At 69.8% G+C, this 11,698-nt stretch overlaps 1 protein-coding gene across 1 annotated transcript; it reads left to right on the plus strand.

Annotated features, from left to right (window-relative positions):
• The first annotated feature begins 3,846 nt into the window (after positions 1–3,846).
• SLC19A1 (solute carrier family 19 member 1) lies at positions 3,847–11,024 on the plus strand. The gene is made up of 6 exons (XM_060184506.1): positions 3,847–3,960; positions 5,339–5,545; positions 7,535–8,267; positions 8,898–9,090; positions 9,248–9,389; positions 10,467–11,024. Exons 2-6 carry the CDS (start codon positions 5,375–5,377, stop codon positions 10,683–10,685), a joined length of 1,458 nt encoding a protein of 485 aa, XP_060040489.1. The 5' UTR covers positions 3,847–3,960; positions 5,339–5,374; the 3' UTR covers positions 10,686–11,024.
• Positions 11,025–11,698: the final 674 nt, after the last annotated feature.

The following is an 11,698-nucleotide window of genomic DNA, read 5'->3' on the forward strand; positions in this document are numbered from 1 at the left end:
TCTCCTGGTGGTGCTCCAGGCATCCATCCTCCATGGCTGCCTCTCCTGGGAACTGAACACGTGACTGCTGGCCGGTAAACTGTTAGACCCTCTACAGCCATGAGCAACATTTATCAGAGCTGATAACTGTTTATCTTATGGGACTAAACTCTGATAACTATATTCAGACTTTATAGACCTGGCGTACGCTTAACCCTTGATGATAAGTGCTTATTTTGCCTTTTACTTGTTTCACCCTAATAAACTGTGTATTGCTTAAACCAGTTCCCAGCTCCCTGATGTGAGTCCTCTTACTTGCCTCCACAGCAGCCTCTACCCCAAAAGCCTTTTTAAGTTAATTTACAACCCTGGTGACTGGGTGGCCTGGTCCTGGTGACTGGGTGACCTGGTCCTGGTGACTGGGTGGCCTGGCCCTGGCAGCTGGGTGGCCTGGTCCTGGTGACTGGGTGGTCTGGTCCCTGGTGACTGGGTGGCCTGGTCCTGGTGACTGGGTGGCCTGGCCCTGGCAGCTGGGTGGCCTGGTCCTGGTGACTGGGTGGCCTGATCCCTGGTGACTGGGTGGCCTGGTCCTGGTGACTGGGTGGCCTGGCCCTGGCAGCTGGGTGGCCTGGTCCTGGTGACTGGGTGGCCTGGCTTTGGTGACTGGGTGGCCTGGTCCCTGGTGACTGGGTGGCCTGGTCCCTGGTGACTGGGTGGCCTGGTCCTGGTGACTGGGTGGCCTGGTCCCTGGTGACTGGGTGGCCTGGTCCTGGTGACTGGGTGGTCTGGCCCTGGTGACTGGGTGGCCTGGTCCTGGTGACTGGGTGGCCTGGTCCCTGGTGACTGGGTGGCCTGGTCCCTGGTGACTGGGTGGCCTGGTCCTGGTGACTGGGTGGCCGGGTCCTGGTGACTGGGTGGCCGGGTCCTGGTGACTGGGTGGCCTGATCCCTGGTGACTGGGTGGCCGGGTCCTGGTGACTGGATGGCCTGGTCCCTGGTGACTGGGTGGCCAGGTCCCTGATGACTGGGTGGTCTGGCCCTGGTGACTGAGTGGCCTGGTCCTGGTGACTGGGTGGCCTGGTCCTGGTGACTGGGTGGCCTGGTCCCTGGTGACTAGGTGGCCTGGTCCTGGTGACTGGGTGGCCAGGTCCCTGATGACTGGGTGGCCTGGTCCTGGCAGCTCGGTGGCCTGGCCCTGGTGACTGAGTGGCCTGGTCCTGGCAGCTGGGTGGCCTGGCCCTGGTGGCACACGTGACTTAAACTGACGCCCAGGACCCTTTGTTCCCTCCTCTGCTCTCTTGGTACTGAACTGTGTCGCTCATAGCCCTCTCCCCTCCCCTGGAGACCCCATCCTGCACCCCCATCACTGTAGTCCTGGGCAGCTGAGGGACACTGCCCCTCCCAGGAAGCCACTGGAGGCCGGCTTGCCCGGGACTCTGGAACATTCCGTCCTGGCCTCCTGCAGCTGCCTCCCGCCATCCTGCACCCCTGAGGGCACAGCCCTGGCAGGAGCCCTGGAAGCTTCCCAAAGGTGGACAGACGGGCAGAGCAGTGCCTTTGCTGGGGGTGTGTGAAGGGGAAGCTCTGCCCCTCCTTTTTGTCCAGCGAGGTGGGCCCCCATCTCTGGCCCCATCCAGCACCCAGCCGTGCACTCTGGCCCAGCGCAGGACCCTGGGGGAGGGGCAGTGCTTCCTGCTCTGGTCAGCACAGCTGTGGTGGGGAGGCCTGCCTGGTGGGGGCAGTGGAAGCAGGCCGGGCCCCCCAGTCCTCTCCAAGTCCCTAGAGCCACCCCTGCCATCTCCACATCCCCAGCAAGCTGTCTGCACGGCCAAGGGAGGCCAAAGCCTGAGCCTGTGCAGGACAGACGTCCATGCGGTCCTGTGTCCACGTGGCCATGTGTCCACTCGATCCTGTGTCCACGTGGCCCCGATTCATGCACCACTCAGCCCTGTGTCCACGTGGTCCTGGTTCACGTGGCCGTGTCCACTCAACCCTACGTCTACGCGGCCCTGTGTCCATGTGGTCCTATGTCCGTGTGACCCTGTGTCCATGTGGCCCTCTGTCCACATGGCCACTCAATCCTATGTCCACTCAGCCCTGTGTCCACGTGCCCCTGTGACCCGGGGGTGGGGATGGTCCTCGGGTGCTGGGGCCTAGGTGGAGGGCCAGTGGGGACTGGCCTGGCCCGCTCGCCCCCCTTGCCGGTGAGGGCACCGGCCGCCCTGGCCATCAGGGTGCCCCGGCCTATGGCAGCCTTTGGGCTTCTGCCGCTCACACCAGCGCGGAGACAGGTCCTCCCTGCCGGTGTGTGTGCGCGCGCGCCTGTGCGTGCCCCAGCCCCCTCCCCTGCAGTTCTGGGGGGCGTCCTGAGCCCCCAGAGGCCCGTCCAGCCCCTCCCCTGCAGCCCTGAGCCGGTGCCCAGTGGGGCGCTGGCAGGAATGCAGGTCAGGTGCGCAGCTCCCGGGAGTAGGAGCAGCACGTGAACCCTCCAGAGGTCAGTGGTCAGCGCTGGCCCTGCCCCAAGGGGTGGCCGCCGGTGGGCAGCCTGCACAGCCGCTGGGTCTGGAGTCCACAGCTGCCCCTCGCTGGGCCCAGGTGAGGGGATCTGGGGGGCGCAAATAAAGGGGAACGAGGGGCAGCTGGGAAGGGTCGGGGTAGACCAGGGTAGGGAGGGGTGGCTGGGGAGGGGACTGGGGGTGGCTGGGGAGGGGAGGGGTGACTGGGGAGGGGAGGGGGTGACTGGGGTGGGGAGGGGTGGCTGGGGAGGGGAGGGGGTGGCTGGGGAGGGGAGGGGGGTGGCTGGGGAGGGGAGGGGGTGGCTGGGGAGGGGAGGGGGGTGGCTGGGGAGGGGAGGGGTGGCTGGGGAGGGGAGGGGTGACTGGGGAGGGGACGGGGGTGGCTGGGGAGGGGAGGGGGGTGGCTGGGGAGGGGAGGGGTGACTGGGGAGGGGATGGGGGTGGCTGGGGAGGGGAGTGGTGGCTGGGGAGGAGGGGGGGGTGGCTGGGGAGGGGAGGGGTGACTGGGGAGGGGACGGGGGTGGCTGGGGAGGGGAGGGGTGGCTGGGGAGGGGAGGGGGGTGGCTGGGGAGGGGAGGGGTGGCTGGAGAGGAGGGGGGGTGGCTGGGGAGGGGAGGGGTGGCTGGGGAGGGGACGGGGGTGGCTGGGGAGGGGAGGGGGGTGGCTGGGGAGGGGAGGGGGGTGGCTGGGGAGGGGTGGCTGGGGAGGGGAGGGGTGACTGGGGAGGGGACGGGGGTGGCTGGGGAGGGGAGGGTGGTGACTGGGGAGGGGTGGCTGGGGAGGGGAGGGGTGACTGGGGAGGGGACGGGGGTGGCTGGGGAGGGGAGGGGTGGCTGGAGAGGAGGGGGGGTGGCTGGGGAGGGGAGGGGTGGCTGGGGAGGAGGGGGGGGTGGCTGGGTAGGGGGGTGGCTGGAGAGGAGGGGCTGCGGAGGGAGGCACCGTCCCAGGGCCCCTGCGGGGGCTGCAGGCTGTTTAGCGGCTGCGCAGGTGCAGGTGCCGCGTCGGGTGGGGCGCGGACCGCCGGGTGGTCTCCGCCGAGGGTTTGGGGCGCGACTGGGGGAGCCCCCGCCACCACGCCCCTTCCCCTCCCCCCGCCACCACGCCCCTTCCCCTCCCCCCGCCACCACGCCCCTTCCCCTCCCCCCGCCACCACGCCCCTTCCCCTCCCCCCGCCCCGTCCCCCCTCTGCACACCCCGGACGGCCCACGGCGGCGCGCAGGGGGCGGGACCGCGCGCAGGGGGCGGTACCACGCGCAGGAGGCGGGACCACGCGCAGGGGGCGGGACCACGCGCAGGGGGCGGGACCACGCGCAGGGGGCGGGACCGCGCGCAGGGGGCGGGACCACGCGCAGGAGGCGGGACCGCGCGCCACGCCCCTTCCCGGCAGCCCCCGGGCGGAGGCATGTGGCCATGTAGTCTGCGCGGCCGCGGGGAGCCAGGCGGGCCGGGGGCGCGGCGCAGCGCAGGTAGGGGCGCGGGGGGCGCGGGGGCTACGGCGGGGCGGGGCGGGGCTGGGTGCTGCCCGGGGCGGGGGACCGGGGGCTGCCCGGGGCTGGGGGCCGGGGGGCCGGGGGCTGCCCGGGGCGGGGGGCCGGGGGCTGGGGGCCGCTCCTGCGCCGCGCGGCCTCGGTCCCGTGGGGCTTTCTTGGCACGTGCGCTGCCCGGGCGGCGGGGGCAGAGGCCGCGTGCCGGCACCGGGACCCCCGGGCTGCTCCCCGGGATGGTGGCCGCCCCCCGCGGCAGGGGCGCCGTTAGAGGGGCCCAGCGCGCCTCCACCTGCCCTGTCCGCACAGTGGGGACCGGCCTTCTTCCCCCGGCCGACCCCAGACCCAGAGCCACGGCCCCCGCGGTCCCGGCCGACCCCTGACCCCTCCCGGTCCCCGGCCGACCCCTGACCCCTCCCGGGTCCCCGGCCGACCCCTGACCCCTCCCTGGGTCCCCGGCCGACCCCTGACCCCTCCCTGGGTCCCCGGCCGACCCCTGACCCCTCCCCGGGTCCCCAGCAGACCCCAGGCCCCCCACCCCCCAGACCCGATTCCCCCAGGTCCCCCCAGTCCCCAAACCTCCAGACCAGGTGACCCAGAGGCCATGGTGCCCAGGCCCCATTCCTGCTGCCCCTGACCCCCCTCGGGCTACCGCGGACCCCAGCCCCCGACCCAGTGCCCCCCACGACCCCCCACTCGTCCTTCGTCCCCCTGGCCTGTGCCTGCCAGCTGGGCCTGCAGGGGGCTCCCAGGGCTGGGGCTGTGCGAGGGTGTGACCCTGAGGCTGCGGTGTGTCCTGCCGGCTCCGGGCCACCCACCCCCTGTGCCTGTGGAGCAGGTGGGCCCTGCCCGCCCGGAGCCCCCAGCCGCTCTCACCTGCTGCCCCTGAGGACGGGCGGCGTTTGGGTGACACACCCTGGGCTCTGAAGACCTTCCTGCAGGAATGGGGCCCAGGGCGCGGGGGTCTGCCCACCGTTCTCTCAGGAGCCCCAGGCTCGGGGACCCTGTCCCGGTTCCGGTGGCCTGGCCCTCTAGGGGTGTCCGCTGCCCGCGGGGCTCCCCCGGTCCCGCACAGTGGGGGCCTGCTGTCCTGGGGCCCGGGGCTCAGCGCGCCCAGCCAGCTGCAGCCGGAGCTGCGTGTCGAGTCACAGCGCCTGGGGACGGTGCTGGCCTGGCGTTCACGACTGCCCCCACCTCTGGGAACTTAGTGTGGGTGGGGGTCTCCCCAAGTCCAGACCCTCAATAGACCAGCTCACCCCGAGGCCTCTGCGTTTGGGCCCCTCCCCTGCACACACACCCCAGAACTCCCCAGAACGGGACCCTCACCCGGCCACGGTCCTGACCCCACCCCGCCCCGCAGGAGCAGGACCCGCGCCTGGTGGAGGGCAGCAGCGGCATGGCAGGCCCCACCCAGGAGGGGGAGCCGGGGAAGGCGTGGGGCGCTGTGTGGAGGTCTGAGCGCTGGCAGGTGGGCTTCCTGTGCTTCTACGGCTTCGTGGCCCAGCTGCGGCCAGGGGAGAGTTTCATCACACCTTACCTGCTGAGCCAGAACTTCACACACAAACAGGTGAGGGTGCTGTGGGGGGCAGAACATGGGGACGGCGTGGGCTGGCCCGTGCTGAGGGTCTCCTGTCCACTGGGTCAGCACCCCAGGCCCCGTGCTGAGGGTCTCCTGTCCACTGGGTCAGCACCCCAGACCCCGTGCTGAGGGTCTCCTGTCCACTGGGTCAGCACCCCAGACCCCGTGCTGAGGGTCTCCTGTCCACTGGGTCAGCACCCCAGACCCCATGCTGAGGGTCTCCTGTCCACTGGGTCAGCACCCCAGACCCCGTGCTGAGGGTCTCCTGTCCACTGGGTCAGCACCCCAGACCCCGTGCTGAGGGTCTCCTGTCCACTGGGTCAGCACCCCAGACCCCGTGCTGAGGGTCTCCTGTCCACTGGGTCAGCACCCCAGGCCCCGTGCTGAGGGTCTCCTGTCCACTGGGTCAGCACCCCAGGCCCCGTGCTGAGGGTCTCCTGTCCACTGGGTCAGCACCCCAGGCCCCGTGCTGAGGGTCTCCTGTCCACTGGGTCAGCACCCCAGGCCCCGTGCTGAGGGTCTCCTGTCCACTGGGTCAGCACCCCAGGCCCCGTGCTGAGGGTCTCCTGTCCACTGGGTCAGCACCCCAGACCCCGTGCTGAGGGTCTCCTGTCCACTGGGTCAGCACCCCAGACCCCGTGCTGAGGGTCTCCTGTCCACTGGGTCAGCACCCCAGACCCCGTGCTGAGGGTCTCCTGTCCACTGGGTCAGCACCCCAGGCCCTGTGCTGAGGGTCTCCTGTCCACTGGGTCAGCACCCCAGGCCCCTGTAACGTGGGCACCTGCCCACTGAACAGTGTCCCAGAGCCCTGTCCCCAGGGCTGACCAAGTCCTGGTCCAGCCTTGGGCTCTGAGCCCAGATGGTGGCATTGCTGGGGTTCCTCTGACGGTCGCTCCTTGGTGTCTGTCTGGGCCACGGTCCCCAAGACCCATGCCCATCTGATAGCAGAGGCGCGTGCCAGGCCCTTGTCACTCTGTGCCCGCCCTGGGGCCTCCGTGGCGCCATGCCCGTGGCGTGGTGCCTGGCAGCTCCCCAGAGTCCAGAGATCTGGGTGACTGGAGTGGGGGTGGGTGCTGCAGGTCTGAGGCTCGGCCGGTGCCCTACCAGGAAGCCTCCATCCCAGGGGATGTTCTGATCTGGGGTTTTCCGCAGCCGGGGCCCTGCTATGGGGCCTTGGGGTTGGTGACCCCGGGATCCCCACCTGAGGTCCTGCCCTCAGTCCCCAGCCCAGCCAGCATGGGGGGTCACCTCTCCCTGAATCTGCTCTGCTCCCACCCCATCTGTGTCTGCTCTGCGTGTCTGCAGGGTCCGTGAGGCCTCAGAGGGGGTCACCCCGGGCTCGTGCCCTGAGCACCCGAGGCTCCTGGGTGGCAGGTGGAGAGGGGCTTGGTGGGCAGGCTGGAGGGCCTGTGGGGGGCTAGGAAGACCTGATGCCCTGTGGGCGGGGCCAGTGTGAGGACGAGGCTGTGACTAGGGCGGGTGGGCGGGGCCCTGGTATGTGGAGGGGCTGAGGATTGACAGGTGGGGCGGGGCTGGGGCTTGGTGGGTGGGGCTGAGGATTGACAGGTGGGGCGGGGCTGGGGCTTGGTGGGCGGGGCTGAGGATTGACGGGTGGGGCTGGGCCCGGGCTTGGAGGGCGGGGCTGAGGATTGACAGGTGGGGCGGGGCTGGGGCTTGGTGGGTGGGGCTTAGGATTGACAGGTGGGGCTGGGCCCGGCTTGGAGAGCGGGAATGAGGATTGACGCGTGGGGCGGGGCCCGGACTTGGAGGGCGGGGCTTAGGGTTGACGGGTGGGGCGGGGCCCGGGCTTGGGGGCGGGGCTGAGGATTGACGCGTGGGGCGGGGCTGAGGACTGCCGCGCGGGGCGGGGCTTGGGGGCGGGGCTGAGGACTGACAGGCAGGCGGGCTGGCCGCGGCTGTGCGGGGCCGGGGCGGCTCTCTGGTAGCCTGGGCCTGAGCCGGCGCCCGCCCCGGCAGGTGACCAACGAGATCACGCCGGTGCTGTCGTACACCTACCTGGCGGTGCTGGTGCCGGTGTTCCTGCTGACGGACCTGCTGCGCTACACGCCGGTGCTGGTGCTGCAGGCGCTGGCCTTCGTGGCCGTCTGGCTGCTGCTGCTGCTGGGCAGCTCCGTGGCGCACATGCAGCTCATGGAGGCCTGCTACGCCCTGACCATGGCGGCCCGCATCGCCTACTCCTCCTACATCTTCTCTCTCGTGCGGCCCCGCAGCTACCAGCGCGCCGCCGGCCTGTCCCGCTCCGCCGTGCTGCTGGGCGTGTTCGCCAGCTCGGTGCTGGGCCAGCTGCTGGTGTCGGCCGCGGGCCTGCACTTAAGGACGCTCAACCGGGTGTCGCTGGGCTTCCTGCTCTGCAGCCTGCTGCTGTCGCTGCTCCTGCGCCGGCCCCGCCGCAGCCTCTTCTTCCACCCGCCCGCCGCAGGGGCTGCGCCTTCGGAGCTGTGCCGCATGGCTCCGGGACCGGGGGCCGGGGGCGCCGAGCGCGGGGGCTGGCGACGCCGGATACCGGTGCGCATGCTGCAGGCGCTGGGCGGGGGGCTGCGGCGGCCCTCCCTGCGCCTCTGGTCTCTCTGGTGGGTCTGCAGCTCAGCGGGCTACTACCTCATCGTCTACTACGTGCACGTGCTCTGGAGCGTGGTGGACAGCGCCACCCTGTACAACGGGGCTGCAGATGCCGCCTCCACCCTGCTCGGTAGGACCCCGCCCTGCCCGTGACCTGTCCCTGCACTGCCCAGCCCTGTGACTTGTCCCCCCCCCCGTGACCTGTCCCCCATGCCCCACCCCTGCACCCAGTGACCTGTCCCCCATGCCCCGCCTCTGTCCCCCCATGGCCTGTCCCCCATAGCCCTGCTTGTGACCTGTCCCCCCATGCCCCACCCCTGTCCACCCTCCGTGACCTGTCCCCACACAGCCCCACCCTGTGACCTGTTTCCCCACGGCCCTGACCTGTCCCCACCCCTGTGACATGTCCCCTTTCGCCCTGCCCCTGAGATCTGTCCCCCTGTGACCTGTCCTCCCATGGCCCTCCTCGTGACCTGTCCCCACATAGCCCCTGGCCCTGTGACCTGTCTCCCATGAATCCTGACCCTGTGATGTGCCACCCCAAGGTCTCTGTGACCTGTCACTCCTTGACCCCTGCCTTTGACCTTATGACCTGACCAGTGACCTCGACCACGTCGTCTCTGACTCTGAGCCTTGTCCCCAGGCGCCACGGCCTCCTTGGCCCTGACCCCATGCCGACCGCCCTGGGCGCCACGGTCCCCTTGTGCCTGACCCCGCGCCGACCACCCTGGGCGCCGTGGCCACACTGCTCTGTCCCCAGGCGCCGTGACCTCCTTCGCAGCGGGCTTTGTGAAGATCCGCTGGGCCGTATGGGGGAAGCTGGTGATCGCGGCTGTGATGGGGCTGCAGGCCGGCCTGGTCCTTCTCATGTATACTTCTCGCAGCATCTGGCTCTGCTACTTTGCCTTCGTGCTGTTCCGGGGCGCCTACCAGTTCCTGGTCCCCATCGCCACGTGAGTGGGGCCGGGCCAGGGTGCCCTGGGGTGGGTGCCGGTCCGGTGGGGAGGGAGACCCTTCCTGTACGGGAGCGGCCGGTGCTGAGCCCTGGACGCTGCTGGGCTTGGTCTCCTGTGCCCGCTGGGTCCTCACCGTGGTGAGCACCGGCCTCAGTTCCCAGATTGCGTCCTCGCTCTCCAAGGAGCTGTGCGCCCTAGCCTTCGGGGTTAACACCTTCCTGGCCACGGTCCTGAAGACCTGCATCACGCTCCTAGTATCCGACTCCCGGGGCCTGGGCCTCCCCGTCCACTCGCAGGTGAGCTCTTGGGTACAGAGGGATGCCCAGGGTTGACCGTGCTCACAGAAAAGGGGCTGCTTTTCTGACCTGCCTGGGTGGTCCCAGACACTCGACAGGAGCCATGTGGGCGGGGGAGGGCCAAGGGCGTCTGGAGGGGTCTTTGCCCTGGCGTGGGTGCCAGGAAGCCCCCACTGTCCCTCCCCCCACGCTGGCCAGGCTCCAGGCAAGGGGCCGTCACCATGGTGTCCCGAGCCCCACTGGATGCCTCTCGGCCAGCGGCCGCATCGAACAAAGTAGGTTAGTGACCTCCGGCCACGCCACCCAGTTAAAGAGTAACTGGCCGAGTCCACGGCCGGCCCAGACCCAGACAGTCCAAAGGACATTCCCCCCGCCCTGCTGCACGTCTCCTGGCTGTAGTCGTCCCCAGACTCACCCCACTCCCCTCTGCCCTGCTGCGCGTCTCCTGGCTGTAGTCGTCCCCAGACTCACCCCACTCCCCTCTGCCCTCCTGTGCGTCTCCCGGCTGTAGTCATCCCCTGACTCACCCCACTCCCCCCTGCCCTGCTGCACGTCTTCTGGCTGTAGTCGTCCCCCAGACTCACCCCACTCCCCCCTGCCCTGCTGCGCGTCTCCCGGCTGTAGTCTTCCCCGGACTCACCCCACTCCCCTCTGCCCTGCTGCACGTCTCCTGGCTGTAGTCTTCCCCGGACTCACCCCCACTCCCCAGCCCTCCCCTCCACCCTGCTCCAGGCCCCCCACCTAGCTCCAGCCGCCCGATGCTGCCCTGCCTCAGAATACCAGGCAGGGCATCTGTGTGTTGGGGGAGAGGGAAGAGGGAAGTTCCCCTTCCTACCCCTACAGTGGGGGGTCCCAGCCAGGGAGCAGGACTCAGGCTGCCTGGGTCTGGACCAGAAGGGAGGGGGCGTTCCAGCCAGCTCCTCCTGGGCCTGTGGGCGCCTCCTCACTGCCCCCTCAGCCCCTCCTGGACCTGCAGGCGCCCTCTCACAGCTCCTCCTGGACCTGCAGGCGCCCCCTCACAGCTCCTCCTGGGCCTGTGGGCGCCCCTCACTGCCCCCTGCCCCCCTCCTCTCACAGTTCCTCATCTACTCCATCTACTTCCTGGCGCTCTCAGCGCTCTACCTTCTGGGAGCCGTGTGGGAGGGGCTGCGGCACCTGCGCAAGGGCCACCCCCCACCCCTGCCCGTGGCTCAGGAGCTCAGCAGCCCTGCAGAGATGGCGGCCCAGGACGGGGACCTGCAGCAGCTGAGTCGGCCACCACCAAGGCCTGAGCCCCCCACGCCGCCCCAAGACTGAGCCCCGTTCCTGACCAGAGCCGCTGGCTGACTGGGGCTGTCGGAGCTGCCCTGCTCTCCGCCCCGAGGTCTTGAACCTGGAGCTGCTTGTCTCAGCAGCGTGGCCAGCCGCCCTTACGCCGAGCCGCTGTCCTGCTGTCCAGAGTTCAGGGCCCCATGCCCTCACATCGCCCCACCACAGGCCACGCTGCTGCGGACACCAGGCTGCGCATCCTGGACTGGGCGTCTCACTGGATGCGGGGCGGGAGCGGTGCACCCACCCTTGCTGCCCTGGGCCCAGCTGGATTGCCCCTGTCCTGGTGTTATTACTGATTTCTGACATTTATAAACGAGAAACATCAAGCAGGTCTGTTTCTGGGAGTGGGGGACAGTCCCTCCCTGCCCCTGGCTGGCCTGGGTGCTGCGGGTGACCCACGAGGGGCACAGCCCCCAGTCAGCCGCCCTCCTGTGACTCATTCCCGTCCACCCAGCTTGGCTGGCACCCAGGGGTCCCCTAGGTCAGCTGGGGGACGGGGTGACTTTGCAGGCCTGGCTGGGGTCACAGTGGGGGTGTTGGTCTGGGCTGGCCCCCAGCACCCACTGCTGGGCGGCCTGTGCAATGGACTCGAATGACCCACAGAGGGGCCTGGGTGTGTGTGTGCCCCCAACACCCTGCACACTGCTCCCTCCCTGTCCTGGGCTCAGAACCCATCAGGGCCTGATGATCCTGTGCCTAGCAGCCCAGTCCTCTGGCCACCGCAGAGACCATGGTCGAGAGCCCAGCGCCCATTACCCCCACGTGTGCCTGTACCATGCACACACGTCTACACACACAACCCCATGTGCACCTGGGTGTGTGGCTTCTCTGAACCTCAGGGGTCGAGGCGCCCGGCCTGGGGTCTTGGAGGGCTGCTGTGTAAGGTGTGGCACCTGGGACCCGGCACACCCTCCCCATGGCCCAAACACCTTCTGCTCTCCTGCAGGGGATGGAGGAGCTGGGTGGGGTGCTGAGTGCAGCCCAGCTGGCCGGGGAGT

Source organism: Erinaceus europaeus, unplaced genomic scaffold, assembly GCF_950295315.1.
Source record: "Erinaceus europaeus unplaced genomic scaffold, mEriEur2.1 scaffold_344, whole genome shotgun sequence".
Taxonomy (NCBI): Eukaryota; Metazoa; Chordata; class Mammalia; order Eulipotyphla; family Erinaceidae; genus Erinaceus; species Erinaceus europaeus.